Source organism: Sturnira hondurensis, unplaced genomic scaffold (genome assembly GCF_014824575.4).
Source record: "Sturnira hondurensis isolate 20B ecotype Veracruz unplaced genomic scaffold, ASM1482457v3 Scaffold0014384, whole genome shotgun sequence".
Lineage (NCBI taxonomy): Eukaryota > Metazoa > Chordata > Mammalia > Chiroptera > Phyllostomidae > Sturnira > Sturnira hondurensis.
This window is the reverse complement of record NW_028087015.1, coordinates 27,729,797-27,752,812: the sequence shown is the minus strand read 5'-3', so window position 1 is coordinate 27,752,812 and position 23,016 is coordinate 27,729,797. Positions and strand designations below refer to the sequence as shown.

The 23,016-nt window shown below is 38.0% G+C and overlaps 1 protein-coding gene across 1 annotated transcript in view; it reads right to left on the bottom strand.

The window, feature by feature from the left end:
• Window positions 1-23,016, bottom strand: part of XPOT (exportin for tRNA) — a 42,203-nt gene that overhangs the window by 12,943 nt on the left and 6,244 nt on the right. Inside the window, exons 3-18 of the mRNA XM_037063071.1 lie at window positions 21,743-21,825; window positions 17,227-17,283; window positions 16,210-16,279; window positions 13,034-13,252; window positions 12,013-12,197; window positions 11,753-11,921; window positions 10,288-10,524; window positions 8,909-8,947; window positions 8,713-8,775; window positions 7,181-7,305; window positions 6,658-6,802; window positions 6,359-6,478; window positions 5,902-5,996; window positions 3,953-4,022; window positions 2,153-2,391; window positions 645-930 (exon numbers count right to left, since the gene is read on the bottom strand). Of these exons, the coding sequence (XP_036918966.1) occupies window positions 645-930; window positions 2,153-2,391; window positions 3,953-4,022; window positions 5,902-5,996; window positions 6,359-6,478; window positions 6,658-6,802; window positions 7,181-7,305; window positions 8,713-8,775; window positions 8,909-8,947; window positions 10,288-10,524; window positions 11,753-11,921; window positions 12,013-12,197; window positions 13,034-13,252; window positions 16,210-16,279; window positions 17,227-17,283; window positions 21,743-21,825 (2,202 nt within the window). The remainder of the gene's footprint in view (window positions 1-644; window positions 931-2,152; window positions 2,392-3,952; window positions 4,023-5,901; window positions 5,997-6,358; window positions 6,479-6,657; window positions 6,803-7,180; window positions 7,306-8,712; window positions 8,776-8,908; window positions 8,948-10,287; window positions 10,525-11,752; window positions 11,922-12,012; window positions 12,198-13,033; window positions 13,253-16,209; window positions 16,280-17,226; window positions 17,284-21,742; window positions 21,826-23,016) is intronic.

Here is a 23,016-nt window from a genome sequence, read left to right as displayed (position 1 = left end):
AATTCTATTGCTAAATTATAAGTGCATTTGTATGATTGGGCTCTCAAGGTTTATATGCCAGTGGGTAATTCTTAACTTCTCTATGTTTGTTTCTCATTTATAAACTGCAACACCTATCTCCTAGGGTTGTTATAAGGACTGAATGAATATACAAGCAAATACTTAGAACGTATTTTAAACACAGGTACTGTATGTTAGCCATTCTTAATAGACAGCTTATATAACACTTAAATCTCCTTAAACATAAAACTAGCTTTAGTACTGAATTACTTTTAAACTCCTGTGTGGGCACCCAAATTACAATGCTTTTTACATTGTAAATAGCATTACAATGCTATTTACCTCTTTAGAAATGTAATACTCAAAGCTGTTTTTATTTACTTTTCTAAAACAATAGACTAACAGTTTTCTTCGGCTGCACAAAGCAGATAACGTCTGTTTTTATTAAAACATCTATTAAGCACGTCCACTGTGTCAGGGAGTGTGCCAGACACTGGGGATGACAAAAATACATTATCCATGCATTCAAGTAACTCATATTCACAAAAATAAACTAAGGGGCAAATGCCAAAATATAACTAAAGATCAATACACCTAATCTCACAGGAGACCTAAGTCAGGAGGTGCTCTGAAGTTTGCGGTACCTTAAATTTGGCTGTAATCTGGTTGATAAGAGGAATGAACTCCTGAAGGTCTTTTGCTTCACAGTCTTTGAGCATGTGCTCTGAGGCAGATGGGATGAACGGAAGAACTTCTTCCTCTAGGCAAATTATCATGCGGTGGAGGAAAGTGCGGACGCCACTCCTGAGAACATCCTTTTGTAAAGGACAACTGAGGGCTGGCAAGAATGTCTGCAAACAGTCCAGATAAACTTCGGAACAGCCACACTGTTTCACAGTCTGCTTGTTGCTGAAAGCTTTGCTGGTTCGACTACATAAGCAAAATCAGGAAACTATTTTTAACTTTATTTTTTTAAAGTTTTATAAAGTAATAAAAAACAAAGTACAACAAATTCCAAAATTGGTAAAGACAATTCTTTATTTTCCACATCATCTTTAGTTTAATACAGTTATTTGCGAACTGTGGCTTCCAGTGACTATTCCAGAAAGGGCTCAAATTGAAGTAAATGAATGAGATGTAGTCAGAGCTGTAGTAAATGAATAGATGTAGATGTAGACAATCTCTCTAATCTGAATCCACCTAAAAGTTTTACTAAAATCCTACTGATAAAGTAAGCAGGAAAAAAGGAAAAATATCCACACACTATGACGACGTTGTCCTACTAGACAATCTGCAAACTACCTATTTAAATTTAGAAAAGAGTCTTTGGAATCACATTATTTATACAACTGATAATTAGCTTTTGCACTGAACTATTCCGTGGAGCAATTTCTCTCCATAGCTTCTAACTAGCAATCACTACAATTTTCATGCTGTTGTTGTTTGTTAGTAAAAAGCACTGGTGGAAAGAAAGAAACAGCAGCTTGGATGGTCTTCAGAACACAACGCCACGGTTAAAAAGCCCCAGGACTTTCTTTTTAAGGTACCAAGGCTAAACCAAGATNTACTAGACAATCTGCAAACTACCTATTTAAATTTAGAAAAGAGTCTTTGGAATCACATTATTTATACAACTGATAATTAGCTTTTGCACTGAACTATTCTGTGGAGCAATTTCTCTCCATAGCTTCTAACTAGCAATCACTACAATTTTCATGCTGTTGTTGTTTGTTAGTAAAAAGCACTGGTGGAAAGAAACAGCAGCTTGGATGGTCTTCAGAACACAATGCCACGGTTAAAAAGCCCCAGGACTTTCTTTTTAAGGTACCAAGGCTAAACCAAGATGTCCCATTATGGCCTCGGTATACAAACACTTTAGCTAATCTCCTTAAATACACAATCAATTTATACCAGAGACGTCCAAGTTGAGGACTCAGTTGTCAAGGCAGAAATTCAGAATGTTAATGATCTATTCACTTCCTCAGCTAAATTTTGTAATTCACTACATTTAGGAAAGAAAGGTTTAGACAATTCTCTAGACAATCCAGTTTGGGAAACATGGATATATGCCCAACTCTAAAAGACCCAGTCAAGCAAATGGTTCTGTTTGTGTAGACACACTCACTTTGTAATTTTAGTGACGATCACTCACCTGGCAAATCCAACAGCATGGTTGAGACAGTCTGCCAGAGATGCCTGCCTTTCTTCGTCTTGTGCCAACATCAATTTTTCTAACAGAATTTTAAACTTTTCCATTAGGGGAGTCAACAGATTCCTCATTAAGGCTTGCTTCCGTTCCGCTGGGTAGTCACTATTAACAATCAGCACTCCGGCTGTCTCATAAATAAACAGTTGATCATCGCTGCTCAACAAAGACTGGTAACCATTCTCCTAAAATGAGATTTAGGCTCACTGAAATTCTTCCTTGTTCGGATCCTCTTACAAAGTAAGTGCAAAAGCGAGGCGATAACATCTATCACATCAACTCATTATAAAAATGTAGACTGAGTACTTGTAAAAAACACATTTTCTCCCAGGATCATGTAACAGAAAGAAAACTGAACCAGAGCTCATGGCTCTAACTCCACCCTTGTTAAGACTTTGCAAATGGTCATAATGATCAGTTATGATCACTTGTTTCTCAATCAGCCTTTTCACTTGTTTTCTCTTGTAAAACCTTTTTTTTGTAAGATTGTTAGGAGACTAAAGATGAGGTATACCAAGGTACTTTGAATGCTAGTACAAAGGCCACACAAGTTAGTATTTCAAAGAGTTGAATAACAACAAAAGCCATACAATAAATACATACGCACATACACAACAGTTGCTACTTTAAAATGTTTGAACTTGTGACTGCACATAAAAAGCCAGACCTCATTCAGGGAGAAGCAAACATCCCACTACTGGTCAGTTTTCATTAATGAGCTTTGTTGTTTTTTACATTTACGTAGTTAGGTAGGCCAAGAGGATTGTGGGGAAATATCACACGCCCCTCTAGGTCAAACACTCAAGCTCCCTATTAATACAGAAAACCTAGTCTTAGATAAATCATGTCATGGTTTTATTATTAAAAAACTCATCTCTTAAAAAAAAAAAGAAGTGTCCTGATTTAGAAGTACTTAGTCATTAAGTACTGTTAGGACTAATCACTGCAACAGGAATTGAGAACACAAAAGTAGCTACATAAATACAAGGTACTCAAAAAATAGGTCACTGTGAACTGCCAAGGAAAACTAGAATTAATTAGGTGAAGTACTTTAATATATCAGCTTTTATAGTATGTAGGCAAAGATAATTTGACCATATAATTTGCTAGTAACATTTCATGCAGTGAAATTACATAACCTGTGTACCCTAAATACTGATACTTAAACTTAAAAAGAACAAAAGTATTAATTTTTGTTCAATATTTTTAAGTGGGAGCCTAAGTAATTTTAATCAAAATAAAAAATTGAGTCAATGTAAATGTTTTGTTTTACACAAGAACATGTTATCAGTCAAGATATGCCTACAAAGTACCTCAAGGTAAATCTTTCTATTGAAATGGAGACCAAAATATTCAGAAAAATAAGCATTAAAATTTTTTAATCTCAAGCCTGGGAAGTTAAATACAGAAACGCTTCAGTCTAATAGTAGCAGTCACCGAGAACGGCTAATATGATCACAGTACTAATTTGGAAATTGAATTTTCCCTTCTCCATAAAACACTTCACCAAAACTGAACAGTACAGAGGGAGCAAACCATACCTCACATTGCTAAATCTATCACTCAGCCCTTGAGTCCGTTCTATTCCTATATTTTATTTACTATATCTCTACAGTTTTGGTAAATGAAACTAACCCTTGCACACATCATCCACATTTGAAAAAAAGGATGTCCACAAAAGCATTAAAGGGATACGTGGTCTCAAAATTTGGGGAAAATCTGTAACTTGGAAGAATAGATACTTACAGGTGGAGAAAGCTCTAATAAATCTTGTATTCTATTCAGAATATCCTCGATGAAAGGATTCATTTGTTTACTGAGTAAAGGCAAAAAGGAAAATCACAGTAAGATAAATAACAGTACTGGAAAAGTTGCTAAAAATACCAAATCCCCCTTTAAGGCAGAACTAAAGAAGTTCAGTTCTAAGTCAGTCACATGTGACTTAAGTGCCCATCAGTAGATAAGGGGATAAAAGAACTACGGTGCATTTACACAATGGAATACTGTGCAGCAGGAAAAAAAAAAAGGAGCGCCTGCCTTTTGCAACAGTGTGGACGGAACTGGAGACTATTACATTAAGTGAAATAAGTCAGTCAGTTGAAGACAAATATATAATCTCACTTATAAGAGGAAACTAACGAACAAAATAAACTAATGAGCAAAGTAGAACGAGAGGCATGGAATCACGGAATAATAGACTGCCAGCTGCCGGGGGGGGGGCGGGGGGGGGGGAGGGGAGGTGCGCACTGACAGAAAGGAGGTGAAGGGATTAGTCAAAGAACACACACGAAGCGCCCATGGACAGGTACTGACCACAGAAGTAGGGGGCAGACTGGGTAGAGAGGGGCAACAGGGGAAAAACAGGACAACTATAAAAGCATAAACAATAAAACATCAAAAAAAGAGATTAACTACATGATCTTTTAATAGTTACCCGAATCTGATCCTTTCCACCCCAGTTCAGTGAATTTGGTGAAACATTTTTGTTTATCATTATAGTCTTTTTTAAAAAAATATTTTATTTATTTATTTTTAGAGAGGAGAAGGGAAGGAGAAAGAGTGAGAGAGAAACATCAATGTGTATTTGCCTCTGACGTGTCCCCCGCTGGGGACCTGGCCCACAACCCAGGCATGTGCCCTGACTGGAAATGGAATGGGCAACCCCTTGCTTCATAAGCCTGGGCTCAATCCACTGAGCTACACCAGCCAGAGCTCATTACAGTCTTTTGAAGTTCAATGTTTTTATTTAAAGTGAATTGTTTTTGAGAGTTTAAATTTTAGTTGATATCCAAATATTTAAATTTTAAGAATTTAAATTTAAGAGTTTGATATTTAGATCAGATGGCAGGGTACCTGCATTGGCAAAGGATGTATTTAACAAAAGACTTCCTCATTCCCGCCCCCCCCAACCCCGCCAGTCGTTTCTTAAAATTTTTTCTTCATTATTTATATGGAAGTGGAAGCTGAATTCAAGTCAATCATTAACAGACCTGGATTCATGTATATTTAGCTGAAATAACAGCTGTGGAAAATCCTCCCCCACCTTATTTTTCACAAAAATTTATTCAATTTCCTAATTAGCTTTGTAATAGCTTTCGATTTTCTGATCCTATTTTTCCCTTTTGATAAATGTCAAATAGAATTTGTTTTATTTTAGAACCATAACATCTTAAAATAACATGCACGTAACAAGTCATTATATCTTAATAATGGTTCATTTTTACACTACTTAAATTTCTAAAGCAATAATAAACTGCTATAATAATATAATTTAAAAAGGACTAGCAACAATATTTTTAAATTACTACCTTATAAGTCTAAGAAACAGTAGTTTTCATACTAAAAACTGTAAAGAATACAAAACAGATTAGTAAAAAATGTACTTCCAAGGAATATATTCTTTAGAATTTCAAATAAGTCATATACTGATCCACAGCAATAAAATTGTTAGTTAAATAATTATATTATGTTATTAGCGATTAGTTATATAAAGTTATGCAATCAAATTGCTTTTTAATCAACAAAGTAAATGAATGGCAAGTCCTAACACGATACGAAACAGGAATACTTAAAAAAATGCCATAGAACAGAAAAAAAAACGAGTCTACCACAGGCTCTTAGAGAATAATTTACAGGTCATATTTAATAATCCTAAATGTAAGACTAAAACATAGTAGCAGAGATTGTGTACTTACTTGAGAGACTTGACAAATCTCGAGAACAGGTAGGCGGTTCTGCTCCGCACCTTTGCGCTGGAATGCCGCAGACCTCGATGGTCTAAGAAAGCCATCTGAGGAAAGAGACAGTTTTACTGTGTCTGCTCGTACTGAAGACTTTTGCTGCTGCTGGTGTGATACATTTTTACTCACATCACATTTTACTTCTTAGCTTCTAGAAGGCAGGAACCAGATGTGTGTGTATATGTGTGTATACCTACACAGCACACAAATAGGCCCTAAGACTTGTTTTAAGTGACTGATTAGTCAGAAATTTGAAAAGAAACAGAGGGGGGTTAGTTTCAGTGTGTTCAAGAGCTTTTGAGAACCGCTGGCTCTAAAAAATGTTATAAAAGATAGAAAACCAGAATACTACCTGCTCATTAGCTGAAACACATGGAAAATTACAAGAATTGAGAGTAAAATGTATACTTACCAGTACGCATGGAATGTGCTGAGGTTCAACTGTGAAAAACTTTTCATATCTAACAACAGTTTCGAAGAACTCCAATGTCACAGATGTATGCTGGTAGGAACTAACTCCTGATGTTACCAACTGGAGCAAGAGAAAATTAAGAAATCCATCCTTATTTGCTGTAATACCAAATTAAGTATTCAGTATTCAGTATCAAATGCTCCAGTATTCATAGATACTAAGTTCTAACAAGAACCTCCCATTAGCTTATGGTCAGAACAGAAAATTATATTCAAATAAATTGTTTCCAGTATACTTACAGTTCGCATCATATCCTGCAAAGCACTCGCTTTTGAAACATCACCTGAGAAGTGAGCACCATGAGACACTGGAAGAGCTTCTGCCAACATATACAGCAGTCTTATTGCTACTTCAACTTCCATGAACCGAGTAGTCTGCCAGTTCCTGCCAAGGTATAATATGTCACTGAGACGTGAACATACACTTTCTATACAACTAGTGACGCACAGAATCAAAAGAAACCCCAACAAAAGCCTCTTTAATTATTGAGAAGTCATAACAATTATTAATTTTTTGTCAGGCAATATAATTTATATCACAAAACTAGAAATAACTGATGCTATTCATTTTATTGTTTATACTCCAAAAAGCAGTATTTTTCCTCAAGGATCAAGAAAATCAGGGTGGTAAGTGCATTATTTCAGAGCTACACACAGGATCTTAGTAAGTCAACAGATCAATAAAGCACGTGAATCACTTACTAGGGGATCATCAGGGAGAAAAGGAAAGGGATGACCTGTTAAAAAAACGTAACAAACTTACTGCAGTGTAGAACTAAAAACTCTGCGAACAGAAGCCAGCAACAACTCTGGTGAAACTTGAGCAAGCCTGTCCAGCAGTAACTTCAGTTGCTTCCTGTATTCTACAAACATGGCTTCATCTTCACCCTATACGGTATTTTAAAATTCTCATTTTAAAAATTAAAACCTTAAAACCCACGTAAATGGTGAGTTGACAGTTTTCTGCATTTACGAATTTAATACTTCCATTTTCCCTCAATATTCATTTACATAGGAAACTGTACCAGGCTTATTTTTTAAAAAATATATTCCTTATTTATTTATTTATCTTTAGAGGGGAAGAGAAGGAGAGAAGGAGAGAAATATCAATGTATGGTTGTCTCTTGTGAGTCCCCTCCTGGGAACTGGCCTGCAACCCAGGCATGTGCCCTGACTGGGAATTGAACCGTGATCCCCTGGTTCTCAGGCCCGAGCTCAATCCACTGAGCTATACCAGCCAGGGCTGTACCAGGCTTATTAATAGCCTTTCCCCTCCTGTTCACAAATAAGTATCTTTGAACATAGGCCTAAACCCTGAAGGCCCAGAACCTGAAACAGTATGGGAAGGAGGTCTAAGGATAAGAGTCTAGAGTCAGAATTTGTTCATGTTGGGTCTTGTGAGAACTTCGGCACTGTTTACATTCCTTGTATCTCTCTGTCCACTATAAAAACTTTAGTAATACTGTATGACTGAAGCTATTACATGTTACGAGCCTGGCACTTTGTAAGTGCATAGCGTGTTGTTTACCATCACGACTATCCTCTTACAGTTTAAGGTTTTTGAGGCCCCAGGTAAGGAATAGGACACGAGCTAAACAGTAGATGCCACGACTGAGTTACTAGAAAGCACCTGATGGCCTTTGTGTTTCATAGGAAGCTGATTCTCTGGCAACCCTGGACAAGACTTCTAACAGAACAAGCCCAGGAAGCCAAATACTTCATTTCCAGTCTGCTGTACACACCTACGATCTGAGGTCCACTGACTGGGCCTCACCTTACCACTCTTGTCAAATACAAAGTAAGGCAAGATCACCAAAAATACTGTCAATATTTTATCAAGTTCAGTGCTACAAAATATTTTTAAAGAGATTATTTTTAAAAGGTACCAAATACCAAATATGAAGAATTAGGAGGCTTCCATTAATTTTACCTAAAGTTGGTGAATGTAAATCACATTAATTTTTAAAATATTTGTTTTAAAAGACTTTAAAATAATCAAAACTTGAAATATTAATTTGCTATAAGTCAACAATAAAACTGATTTCTCTTCAATGTAAAATTCTTTAAACATTTTTTTTTTGGTTTTAAATTTATTTAATTTTAGACAGGGGGAGGGAGGAAGAGAGGGAGAGAAACATCTATGTGTGGTTGCCTCTCACGTACTCCCTACTGGGGACCTGGCCCACAACTGAGGCATGTGCCCTGACTGGGAATCGAACCATTGACACTTTGGTTTGCAGACCAGCACTCAATCCACTGAGTCACACTGGCCAGGGCTCAATGCAAAATTCTTACCTCATTTTCAAAGTTATATTCTTCGTCATAAGTCAATTTTTTCATAACAGCCAACATGATTGCCTATAATTAAGAATAAAATACCTTTTGTCAGTCTTCTTTCCTTTCAAAAATTTGAAATTAAGCTATTATTTTGAGGCAGACTATAGATAGATACTATTACCAGTTTTAAAAGAATCAAAAAGTCGTCAATTACCTCTATATTAGCTTTCTGCTGATCTGAGAGCACTGTAAGCTGTTAAAAAGTAAGCGATAATTTATTAGGTTTCCTAAAGTTATACTTGCTTATCTGAATATTTTTCTAATTGAGTAACATCTTTAAACACATGCATACAACTTTTCCGGAGGGTAGTTTGGCAGCTCCTTTCTATACGAGGTGGGGCACAAGTAGGTTCACAGTTGTTCATATGCAAAATAATACAGTAATTAATAAATAACAACACAAGAATAAACTCTTTCACATACTCATGATTATGAACCTACTTTTGCCCCACCTTGTATTTTTAAAAATGTACCTAGGATTTAGCAATGCCACACTTAATAAATAATTTGACACAGGCCAAGACATGTATATGAACTTGATTTTTAAAGACACTTACAGCATTCAGCAAAGAAGGTTATAGGACAGTAAAGTCTCATCTCACCTTGTTTTTAAACAAGGCAGGAACACATAAGAATCCACGATAAGAAACACAGTGGGATTCCCAATAGTGGTAAGAACTTTCTTCACCCTATTCGACACTGCCGAAAAACTCTTAAAGTACGTATGCAGACATATGTTATATGTTTAACAAATAGAAGCTAAACTCAGTTTGGAAGAAAATTATTTTAAGCTTTACTTGATTTAACTAATTCAATATAAATAAAAATGGTTTTCTCATCTAAGTTACTCATTCGTAAAAAGACTACATGCTATAATATAGAGACATATACCTTGCCATTTTAAGTTCTTTTTTTAAGAAGGATTTTATTTATTTACTTAGAAAGAGAGAAAGGAAAGGAAAAAGAGAGGGAGAGAAACATCAACGTGTGGGTGCCTCCTGCATGCCCCCTACTGGGGACCTGGCCTGCAACCCAGGCATGTGCTCTGACTGGGAATGGAACCAGCGACCCTTTGGTTTGCAGGCTGGCGCTCAATCCTGCAGGCTCGATCCTGTGAGCCACACCAGCCATTTTTATGGTGCCTTTTTATGTTCTTATTCAAAGTGATTCTCTGGGGGAAATTTTTACTGTAAAAATTATTTATAAAATATGATGTATTTTTATTAAAACAATAAACTATATTTAACAAAATTTCTACTGTATTTAGAAAGAAACACAATTTAAAAATGAAAAAATAACCTAAACCTATAATTAATTCTGAAGCTTGTTGTTAGTCTCAATAATTTTTGAACCTAGCAATTTGTTTTCTGGCTAAAAAGTCTGAAAAAGAAAAGAAAAAGGAAATACATTAATATTTAATAATAAATGTCACTAGGTAGTAGAATTATGGCTATTTTCATTTTTCCTATTACTTTCCAATTCTTTATGATTTCTAAATTATCCACTGAACAAAAAGTTAGAATAAGGACTTACTTGTTTCAAAATATGAAGGTAATCATAACAAAATCCAATGATGTTAGAGGATATATCATCATCCTCGTGGATTAGTAGCTGCAACATCAGTGCCACCTTTGTTTCAATAGCTTGTAGTGCCTCTTGCGCATTCTTGATATCCCCACTCTTAATTAACTTAGTCCAGCTAACTATCAGTGACTGTCCCATTCCATTTACCAATTTAGAAAATCTGGCGAGGAAGTCGACATCTTCTTCCTAAAAGGAATTAAACAGTCCTCAGTTTAAACCACCCATGCGAAACAGGAGGGAAAACCCAAAATTTATGAATCAAGTGTCAATTACAGGATTCAATTTTAAACATCAGACATTTGACAATTCTACCGTTTCAACTGGGAAATTTTTAGAATTTGAATTCTTCCACCACAATTACACACTAGCACTCTTCAAAGCAACCGTTTTCAATTTCTATAGTCCTGCAGACATTGCTGACTTCTAAAAACACAGATGGGATGTGTGGTTTTTGGAACCTTCTCTCCAAACTACTGAACCTAGTAAATACGCTCTAACATTGGTGCCGTCACACTGCAGTACGTGCAACAATTTATAACAGTGCTTCCTGGTACTGGCGAATCCCAGCCTCCACCAGGCTGCGCAGACCCTGCAATCAGTTACCTGCCTGGGGTGATAGCAGCGTTGGAGCCAAAACGCAAACTTGGCTTGTCACTGATTATCCTTATGATGTTATCCTACAGAAACAGATTTTCACCTTCACCGTTTTATGTCTTTTACCAGAGACTAAAGAAGATGATTATTAGTGAAGTAAGAAAGTGACACTATTCGTCTGTCAACAAAGAACGCACTGGAGCCCTGCTGCTGACCTATTGGCAACATGAACACTTCTTAGGGATTCTTTATCACTGTCACAGGTACAAGTAAAATAACAACCTTCAAACCATGTATCTAAATTACTAATTTACCACACACAGAGTTGTTGGGATTAAATTCTAATAGCTCAAATGAATAATGATTCAAAGCCATTAGGATTTAACCCCAACAACTCTATGTGTGGTAAATTAGTAATTTAGATACATGGTTTAAAGGTTGTTATTTTACTTGTACCTTGTATGATGAAAATATAACATTTATAAGTATACTTCTGGTGAAAATGCACTGTCAGGTAAATAGCACAGTCCCTTGGTACTTCAAGTACGGTTTGTGGGCTAGCAGTATCTGCTGCACCCGGGACTCTGTTAGAAATGGGCACCTGAAAGCACCATCCCAGATTTTCCATTTAAGAACTGATATAATCCACTGCCTAAAATGAACACCACAGTAACATTATGGCTTTCAGGATATGGTGTTTCATTATTATAATCTCAAGAAGAGTTTCCAACATTAAAAGAAAAAAGAAAACATATTCAAATTACTACCTATACTGGTTTGTTCTAACAATTGTTAGAATTTTATACATAAGTTTACTGACCTGGTCAATGATGAAAAACCCAGCAGAATGTAATACTCGACACAAAGATTCTACTAGTTTCATTTTATCAACAGGATCCATTCCTTTATTTACAATTTCAAATAAACAGTCACATGCTTCTTCCCGTAGAACTTCTATTGACATATGACCTAGCAGCATATTTATAAACCTGGCAATGTATTAAAATCGTTATAATGTTTTCAAACTCATGAGTTTCATATACTGTATTTAGCAGGTTTATATTTTAAAAATATGCTTACCTATCATTGGCTATAAGGGATAAGTCTATCCAAGACACATAAGCCCCCACGACTTCAAGGCACTGACACGTCACTTCTGAATTAGTATACTGATAATTTTGTAAAATTTGGTACCATGATTCCACCAAGTTTGGAATGCACTGTTCCCTCATGGTATCTTTTATTAGAGTGTTTCTGCGAGCCTCCTAAAAACAAAACAAAACACAACACTTCACATGCAATCAAAGCAGACCACCTTACAAAATGACGTCTCACACCATAGTAACTGCACACAGTCAATCACATCATCACTGAACTTCCAGACTTGTCAACCCATTTCCTACTTATCAGCTCCAAAACCATATCTGATGTATCTATTTCCTCTTCTTGTTCTTTTCCTCAAGCCAGACTTAATCTTTTATCAAACACAAACTGTAAATATGTATTACTTAAAAATCTGAGGCATGTGGTAAGTTATTGCTCAATATAATACAAACAGGATTAAAAAGAATGGCAATAACTCCAACGCATGATGATAATCTTTATAAATGTTAGATGCACAGTGAACTCAAAATTATTACACACACTTGAATTAAGCTATTTCTATTGTGTTCTTTAAGAATAAGGAGGAGGTTGTGTCAGGTAATGAAACAGAAAGACTGAGGTAAGAGCTCCGTGACTGAGAATCCAGGAGAACCCAGCACTGGTTCATAAGCAACGCTTCTTCCTCAATGACTATATAGCAGTGAGCACAGATCACATTTTTCTACAAATTCATGGGAGAAAATAAATTTGTTTTTCACCGAAGAAAGTGCTCACCTAGTTAAAAAAAATCTAAAGAAATACTCTAATTTCAACCTACACTTGGGGGGAAAATCCAAAGCTTAAGTTCCTTCGTAAAACAAAATTCAAAATGTTGAGTCAATCTGTAATTATTCTTAAGAATGTATGTCTCAAAAATAAGATTCACGCTCCTTTTATGTGCCCATTATCTCCTATAAAATTTACATTAAAAACTAGACACTGACGAGGGACTACTTACCTCTGATGTGTGTACCACATCACGATCCACCAACTCTGAATCAATAGCCATGAGGATTCGGAGGTACAGATCTACACCCCTTGGGTTTAGGTCCACTACTGAGAGAATGTCAAAAAAAAACTTGGGCCATTTAGTGAGATACTCTGTAACAAAAAGCAAGGCGAAGACTTGGGCTGCTTTATTTCTTATAAAGGTCTTCTCTGGCTGGGGACTCAGCATCTGACAATCAGAGAAACAGTCCAAGAAATTAAATGTAAATTGAAAAGATTCAAACACATTGTTGTCTTATTTAACATCAACAGGCAAAACACATCACACTTCAACATGGTCTAGATTACCTGTGCAAAAAATACGCTTGAAATTTTCCAAAGTGATCAGGCAACCGTGCAGATGGGGAACAATTAACTGAACAAAGGAGATTATTACTACTTCACATTCTCAAACATTCAGAGGAAAGTGTCATATGCAAGTTTTACTGATTCCTATAATTTTTCTAAGAAAAAGTTCAATTGTTTTGCGCCTAGCTACTTGTTCTTCATAGAAAAAGAAAGATTCTAACTATACAACTGCTTTATATGTCATTAAGATAGCTAAAATTAACAAAAGAGATCATATTGTGATAAAGAACTCTGCCCCTTTGGAAAGGGGTCTTTGTGACGAGTCTATTCAGGAGGGCTCACCTTTATTTTTTAAATTCATCATTAAAAATTTTTTTCCACTACAGTTGACATTCCATTTTATTTTATATTAATTTCAGGTGTGCAGCATAATGATCAGACATTTCTATAATTTACAAAGTGATCCCCCCTTGTAAGTCCAGTACCCACCTGGCACTACAGGTGGTTATTACAATGGCACTGACTATATTCCCTACAGGGCTGTACTTTTGCATCCATGTAGGAAGGGACTCACCTTTAAGAGTGAACAGAAAGTTGCTTTTGTCAAGCATTGAAACAAATTACATTTTAAGGCCAACATTTCCACAATGTGTCATGGAAAGCAAAATAGATTCAGTTACTGATACAATTTAAAATTACTGCTAAGTTGGACTCCCGGCTAAGATGGAGGCGCCTTGCACAACCAAAATAAGGAAAACAATTTAGAAACAAAATAACAACCAGAACTGACAGAAAATTGAACTGTATGGAAGGTGGACAGCCAAGGAGTTAAAACAGACACATTCATCCAGACTGGTTGGCAGGGCAGAGTCAGGCAGCCAAGTGGAGAGGGGTCGTGGCACAAAAAGTGGTGGCACTGGGCCCACAATATGGCAACAGGCGGACCCTGGGCGTGCAGGTGGCAGCTGGCACACCCAGCGAGACAGTGACTGTGAAGCCAGGCATTGTGTGCAAGGCGGCTGGTGGGCCGGGCGGTCCCACATTTGCGCGCAGATAAACCTGGTGAAACTGGGGAGAGAGACAGACCACCCAAACCAAGGTCCCAGCACCTGGAAATTAAGTGTCAAAACACTGACTGAAAACACCTGTGGGGGTTGAGGTGCCCGCAGAGACTCCCAGCCTCACAGAAGAGCTAGTTGGAGGGACCCACAGGGTCCTAGAATGTGCACAAGCCCATCCACACGAGAATCAGCACCAGGAGGGCCCAGTTTGCTTGGGGGAAATGTGGAAGGAACTGACAGAGAGTGGAGCAGCCACCATTGTTCCCTCTTGGACCCCGCCCCCACATACAGCATCACAACTCAGTGATCGGGTTGCCTGGCCCTGGTAACACTTAAGGTTCTGTCCCTCATACGTAACAGGTGTAACAAGACAAAAAAAAAAAAAAGCCCAAATAGAAGAGCGGATCAAAGCCCCAGAGCCAACATTTTTAAGTGACCAATAGATAGCCAACCTATCAGATGCACAGTTCAATACTGGTGATCAGGATGCTCACAGAACTGGATGAATTTGGTTGCAAATTAGATGAAAACATAAAGGCTACCCTAAGTGAAATGAAGGAAAACGTACAAGGAACCAATAATGATGGAAAGAAAACTGGGACTCAAATCAAGGGAGCGGACCTGAAAGAAGGAAAGAAGAAACAACAAAACAGAAAAGAATGAAGAAACAAGAACTCAAAAAAATGAGGAGAGGCTTAGGAACCTCCAGGACATCTTTAAACATTCCAACATCCAAATTATAGTGGTACCAGAAAGGGAAGATGAAGAGCCACAAGTGGAAAACTTATTTGAACAAATAATAAAGGAAAACTTCCCCAGTCTGGCAAAGGAAATAGACTTCCAGGAAATCCAGGAAGCTCAGAGAGTCCCAAAGAAGTTGGACCCAAAGAGGAACACACCAAGACACACCATAATTACATTAGCCAAGATTAAAATGAAGGAGAGAATCCTAGAAGCAGCAAGAGATAAGGGGACAGTCAACTACAAAGGAGTTCCCATCAGACTGTCAGCTGATTTCTCAAAAGTAACCTTGCTAGCAAGAAGGGGCTGGAAGTCATGAAATGCAAGGACCTACATCCAGGATTGCTCTATCCAGCAAAGCTATCCTTTAGAATGGAAGGGCAAACAAAGTGCTTCTCAGATAAGGTCAAGTTGAAGGAATTCATCATCATCAAGCCCTTGTTTTATGAAATGTTAAAGGGACTTATCTAAGAAAAAGAAGATAAAAAATATGAGCAGTGAAAGGACAGCAAACTCACAATTACTAACAACCACACCTAAAACAAAAGCAAACTAAGCAAACAACTAGAACAGGAACAGAACCACAGAAATGGAGATCACATGGAGGGTTAGCAACAGGGGAGTGGGAGGAGGAGAAGTGGGGAGAAGGAACAGGGAATAAGTAGCGTAGACGGTAGGTAGAAAATAGGGGGAGGGCAATAATAGTATGGGAAATGTAAAAGCTAAAGAACTTATGACACATGGACATGAACTAGAAGGGGGAATGTGGGCGGAAGAGGGTGTGTAGGGTGGAGGGGAATGAAAGGGGGGAATGGGAGAACTGTAATAGCACAATCAATAAAATATATTAAAAAATAAAAGTACTGCTAAGTTTTCATCAACCTATGATCTTTAAAACAAGCACTTTCTAAAAAGGCTATAGGATCAAATGGAGGATAAATGACCAACATTTTTGAGGGAAAGTTGCAAATTCTTGCAAAAATAAAAAATTTAAATACCTAGTAATTTGAGGTACTGAATGAAATTACAGTTTTACCTGAGCCTGAAGCCAAGATATGAGCGTCTCCCTAATTAGTTGTTGCTGAACAGTAGTTAGTTCTGAGTATCTGTTCAAAAGAGAATAATAATAAAGGCTATATCTGATATTTGCAGCTTTAAAAATAAATGCCTTACTGTAATCGAAAAGGAAAACTTGTATAACATACAATGATCTAAAATTCCCCGAAATAAATGGAGACTGCTCCTCTGTCACCACTGCTTTAGGGAAAAGACAGACGTGGGGGTGGCAGACGGGGCACCAATCCTGGTATCACTGGCAGTTTGACCTGTGCTCCAGTTCACGTTGTGCATGGGGCAGCTACACATTTCCGGAATGGAAGTATGTCCACCTTATGAGTCCTGTGGATTACAGAACAAATCCACGGACTAAGGGTCCTCTGAGCAGGGATTTGCTGCTCTCACTGAACTAAGGCGGGGCTCTGAGCACAAGTGCTCCTGCCGTCACTCAGCCCCGAAGGGGAGCAGCCATGTGGAAGGACAGGCTGGGTGTTGCTAGAGCTTCTGGTAGTTTCAGAGAAGCCGGAAATCTATTTTTTCGTCCCTGTTGAGATGGCTGAATTTTTATATGTAACCAACAAATTCAATATTTTTAAAACTTTTGGGACAAATAGAGCCCTGGCTGGTGTAGCTCAGTGGATTGAGTGCGGGCCTGCGAACCACATGATCATGGTTTGATTCCCAGTCAGGGCACATGCCTGGGTTGCAGGCCAGTTCCCAGCAGGGGACATACGAGAGGCAACCATACATTGATATTTCTCTCCCTCTCTCCTCTTCCCCTCTAAAGATAAACAAATAAAATCTTAAAAGAAAAACCCAAAACACCCAAAACCTTTTGGGACAAATAAAAATACAGCTATAAACTGGATGTGACATAGTGTTAATTTACAACCTGTATCTACAGAGGGAAAAGGTTTCTCTAAAGAGGGAAAAGCTAATTTACAAAAAAAGGCCTCTGCCCACAATCTCAGAATCCAACAGTGAGAAAATGACTTACTTATATTTAACTTGATGCTCTAATACTTGAAAGCAGAAAAACTTTATGTGATCATCACTGAAAAAGAAAAAAAAATTAGACAAACAGAATATAAATTGGGAAAAAAGACAAAATATCAATAAACAACACAGTTAAAGTTTCTCAGATTAGACCTTTGGCACGCATTCTACTTATTGACCTTATTTATTACATTTATATCTACTTGTTTAAGAAGGTAAGATAATTTTGAACACTATACAATATTCAATATCCCTACTAAATCTAGCAAGCAGAACAACCAAACTAATTGAAAATCACCTTAAGTACAGTGCTTTGCACACAGAAGCCATACCCCCTAAATTCCAGGTGTTAGGTTTCCTGGAAAACTCCTAAACCCCAGGTGTTAAAATGACTGCCAGAGGCTACATTAAATCAGAGCTGGCCACCACGGTCACACTTAAAATTCAACCTAGACAGTTCTATCGCAGCCGCATCCAAAACAAGCGGAGTCACCTGGACTGGCAGTCTAGCCTCACAACTCATACAGAAAACCAAGCTACAGATATATTGCCCTTAAAAAGGGGGAGCAAAAATCAGTATCCACCAATTATCAACTATCAATGGTCTCTTAAGGGGTGAGCCAGAGTTGCAGTGAGCCAGCTAAAAACTCTGACAAAGTCCCTTTAGTGAGTAACAATCTATTCTTTCAAGATAATTGGTTTGAGCCAGGCTTAGTCATGCAACAAATTTTTCATATAAGAAAGCTAACTGGTTAACACAAGACTGCAGATGTTATCCTCATTTAGAAAATATGAATTAACCAAACAAAATATTTTCACCCGTAAGATGAAACTTAATCTCTTAAAAGTTGTTAAGTTAGGCTTTTTGATATTTTATACACACACATACACACACACACGCACATTTTATTGATTATGCAATTACAGTTGTCCCAATTGTCTCCCCTTGCCTTCCTCCACCTGGTACCCCTCAATAAATATATTTTATTGATTTTGCTATTACAGTTGTCCCAGTTTTTCCCCCTTTGCCCCCCTCCGCCAAGTACTATTCCCTCCAGCAATTCCCTCCAACCTTAGTTCATATCCATGGGTCATGCGCTGGTTCTTTGGTCCATTTCCTATACTGTTCTTTTTTCCCCCCTTATACTGTTCTTAACATACCCATGTATTTCATAACTAACAATTTGTACTTCTTAATCCCTACACCTTTTCCCCCATTCACTCTCTTCCCCATCCCAGCTGATGACCCTCCAAATGATCTCCATATCTATGATTCTGTTTGTTTCTGCTTGTTTAGTTTTTTAGATCCAATTATTGATAGTTGTGACTTCACTGCCATTTTCATGTTCATAGTTTTGATCTTCTTTTTCTTAATTAAGTCCCTTTAACATTTCACACAATAACAGCTTGGTAATGATAAACTCCTTTAGCTTTACCTTGTCTAGGAAACACTTTATCTGCCCTTCCATTCTAAATGATAGCTTTGCTGGATAGAGTAATCTAGGTTGAAGGTCCCTGCTTTTCATCACTTTGAACACTTCTTGCCAGTCCCTTCTAGCCTGCAAAGTTTCTTTTGAGAAATCAGCTGAGAGTCTTATGGTAACTCCTTTGAGGTAACTCTCTGCTTTTTTCTTGCTGCTTGCATGATTCTCTCTTTATTTTTAATCTTTGGCATTCTAATTATGATGTGTCTGGGTGTTGTCATCTTTGTGTCCAACTTCTTTGGGACTCTCTGTGCCTCCTGGACTTCCTGGAAGTCTATTTCCTTCACCAGATTAGGGAACTTCTTCATTATGTTTTCAATTTCTTGCTTTTCCTCTTCTCCTTCTGGCACCCTTATGATTTAAATGCTGGAACATTTGAAGTTGTTGGAGAGGCTGCTTATACTAGCCTTGTTGTTTTGGATTCTTTTTTCTTCTTGCTGGTCTGATTCAATGGTTTTTTTCCCCCTCATGTTCCAAATCATTGATTTGATTCTCAGCTTCATCCACTCCACTCTTGGTTCCCTGTAAATTTTTCTTTATTTTACTAGGTGTAACCTTCACTTTTGCCTGAGTCTTTTTTATGGTGTTGAAGTACTCAATGAGTTCTCTGAGCATCCTAATAACCAATGTTTTGAACGCTGCATGTAATAGATTACTTATCTCCATTTTGTTTAGTTCTCTTCCTGGAGTTGTGTTCTGTTTTTTCATTTAGACTATGTTTCTTTGTCTCATTTTGGCAGCCTCCCTGTGTTTGTTTCTATGTATTTGGTCGAGCTGCTCTGACTCCCTGTCTTAGTAGTGTGGCCTATTGTAGAAAAGTGCATCAGTAAATTGGATGGGGTAGAACCTTAGGTAATCCCCATGGCAGGGCAACCCCTGTGCACCAGGTTGCTGGAGTCTCCCATATTGCACCCCTACTCTGTGGCTTGGTGTGGCGGGGCTCAGAAAGGGGACAATGCTGCTGCTTGGCCTTGGAGTTTTGCTTGGGAGGAAGCTGTCTGGTGACACTTGCCCTGAGCCAGACATTTCAATTTCTCCCTGTATACCACTGGGAGTTTCTCCCTTCCAGCTACTGCATTGAGAATGAAGCCCAAGGGGAGCGAGTCTACGTAAGTCTTAAGTCTTGCAGGAGCTTTAAGAGGAGACTCCTGAGAATCCCAGTTTCTTCCACTGCCCCAATCCCCACTGGTTTTTACAGCCAGAATTTATGGGGACTTATCTTCCTGGCCCTGGAACCCTGGGCTGGGCGGCCTGGTGTGGTATCGGCATCCCTCGCCCCCAAGGTATCCCTCTTGATTTTTATTCACTCTACATGGGTGAGGGAGCAGCCCATTCTGCATCTCCAACCCTACCTATCTGGATGAATGGGACTGCTTTAATTTCTTGGCTGTTGGACTTCCATACAACGTAATTTTCTGACAATTCTGGATGTTAGTTGTTTTGTAGTCTAGTTGTAATTTTTGCTGTGGTTGTGCAAGAAGGTGAGCTGTGTTTACCTATGCCTCCATTGTGACTGGAAGTCTGATCTTGATTAAAGGTAGGTTTTAGCATCTCTTTTAAGACCTTAGGGCTTTTATCCTTATCATGGATGGTACTGAAGCCTTAATTTGTTTATCAAGACTTCTATTTCCTACTTAAAAAATAAATTGTCCCGGCCTGACATCTCAGTTGGTTCTAGAGTCACCCTAATACACCAAGGTTGCGGGTTTGATCCCCCTTCAGGGAATACACACAAAAATCAACCAGAGAGTGGATAAGTAAGTAGAAACAAATCAATGCTTTGCTCTCCCTCCCTCTTTTCCCCCTCTCTCTCTAAAATCAACAAATAAAAATTAAAAAAGCCCTGGCTCGTATAGCTCAGTGGATTGAGTGCGGGCCTGGAAGCCAAAGAATCGAGGTTCGATTCCCAGTCAGGGCACATGCCTGGGTTGCAGGCCAGTTCCCAGCAGGGGACGACGCATTAGAGGCAACCACACACTGATATTTCTCTCCCTCTCTCCTTCCCTTCCCCTCCAAAGATAAATAAATAAAATGTTTTAAAAATTATTTAAAAAATTAAAAACCCACAACTATATGAAGACTTTACCTAACGGCTAGTCCTTATTTACTCTAAAACTTACAGATGTTTTCAAAATCAACCTTTTCCCTAAAATGGAGCACTTCGTTTTGGCCGTAAAAATGTAGCAACTGATACTCACGGCACACTGAGAACTCCACTAGGAGCCATCACTAACCACCAGGAACTTCTCCCAGAAGCAAGGTGTTTGGCCTGTAGCCAGTCAGTTGTGTTCCCCTATGTTACAACTATGCTAGTTGCATCTCTTTAGTAATTAAATTAGTTAATTAATTATTATATAAACTAATGACATGACTATGATGAGAGTTCTTATTCTTGTAAAAATTAAGTTGAATGCTTTAGAAAGACTTCCCTGGAACTCACATTGCAGGGGTGAAATCCTTGCACGTGTGTGATGTGGGCTAGATAAGAACCCCAAGACTTGGAGAGGTGGGGCAAACACCTGAACAGTTTAGGAAGCCACATTCACTGTTCCTCAATCCGCTACAGAGACCCAAAGTGGGAACTGCAGAGGACGGATTACGGGGTCTGATCAACGTAAGAATGATGAAGCATGTACACAAGACCTTGGTCCAGCATCAAGACTGGCAACTGAATGCACATATACTTTAAATTAAAATAGAATTTACGATTGCCTCCTTTAGCAACTGTTTAGAAAACCAGCTATCGTTCACATCTTAAGAAAATAAGGAGTTTTTACTCTACTGTATTCCAGCTGGGATCTATGGTCAGGTACATGGCACAAGGCAAAGGACAGTTGCACTAGAAGATCAATCTTAGAAGGGCAAAATCATGAGTTTACTATTTTAAAAAATTTCTATCCTGAGTGGTTTCCCAAAACACAAATCACAAAATGTTTACATGGAAATATTCTCCAAATACAGGTACATCTAACAGTCCCACGAAGTTCACAGAAATTTAAATTCTGAGAGCCACATAAATTTTGTTTTCATTACCTGTATGTCCTCTGAGCTAGAGCTTCTGCACACACCTGCCAGGCATCTGGGGAGATCTTTAACTGCTCGAAATAGGCCAGGGCCTGTAAGATTGCAAATCAAATATGCATTTGGATTGTCAACTCAATGCCCTGTCAACAGCAAACAAATATTCTGTGAGTCACGAACCTGTAACAAATCAGTGAATCTAAAGAAAAATAGCTAAAACATTGAATTTGGGCTTTTGAATATGTGCCACTTAGTGATCACTCTAGAAAATAGGTTAAATAAAAGACAAATCCAACAGTTAGAGACTCAAACCTGTTTCCCTACAGCCAAGGAGGCAACACAAAAATGGCCACCAGACCTAACTGGATTATTAGGTGGCTTGACAAAGAAAACATCCAAGTGCTTGTCGAAAGCAATTTAAAATGCTATATAAAGGGTATTTTTCCTACCTAATAGCAAATAGGCTATTAAAGAGGTGACCATAAAAGACAAAGCATACTCCGTATGCCATTTGGTCTACAATTAAACAGAGGAGACTGTTTCAATTCAACTGTATTATGTAAATTCCCTAAAATGTGAGATTAAAATCAGAGTAAAACTGCGTGATATGAATGTGAGAAAGTACTCAGATAACTGCCAAGGTCAAAGCTTTAGGCCATGTGTTTCTCACACCTCCATTCCTGACTTCAGGGCTCGCTCTAAGAACATGTGTGCTCTCTACGAGAGTGCTGGGAAAACGAGGAGTGACTTCTGTGACCCTTCCATTTGCATGTCAAGAATGGCGTCAATGGCAGATGCAGGTTTTACATATGACAATGGACAAATAGTAATCTCAACAACTTGTGAAAAGAACCATAAACATAAACAGCCAAAAATTTACATATAATCCAGAAATACCGTTAGATTATTTTAAAAGCAATAACATACTGATACAAACCCTGACACCAAGTAGAAGGAATATTAAGCATTAGTGGAACCTAAGCCCTGGCTGGTGTAGCTCAGTGGATTGAGCACGGGCCTGCGAACCAAAAGATCATGGTTCAATTCCCTGTCAGGGCACATGCCTGGGCTGCAGGCCAGTCCCCAGCAGGGGATAGAAGCAACCATACATTGATATTTCTCTCCTTCCCTTCCCTTCTAAAGATAAATAAAATAAAATAATAAAATAAAATAAAATGCATTAGTGGAACCTAATTTTGATTAGTCAATATACTAATTTATTTTTGTTAATTGAATATATTGGGGTGACGTTAGTCAATAAAATATCAATTTCAAGTGTGCAATTC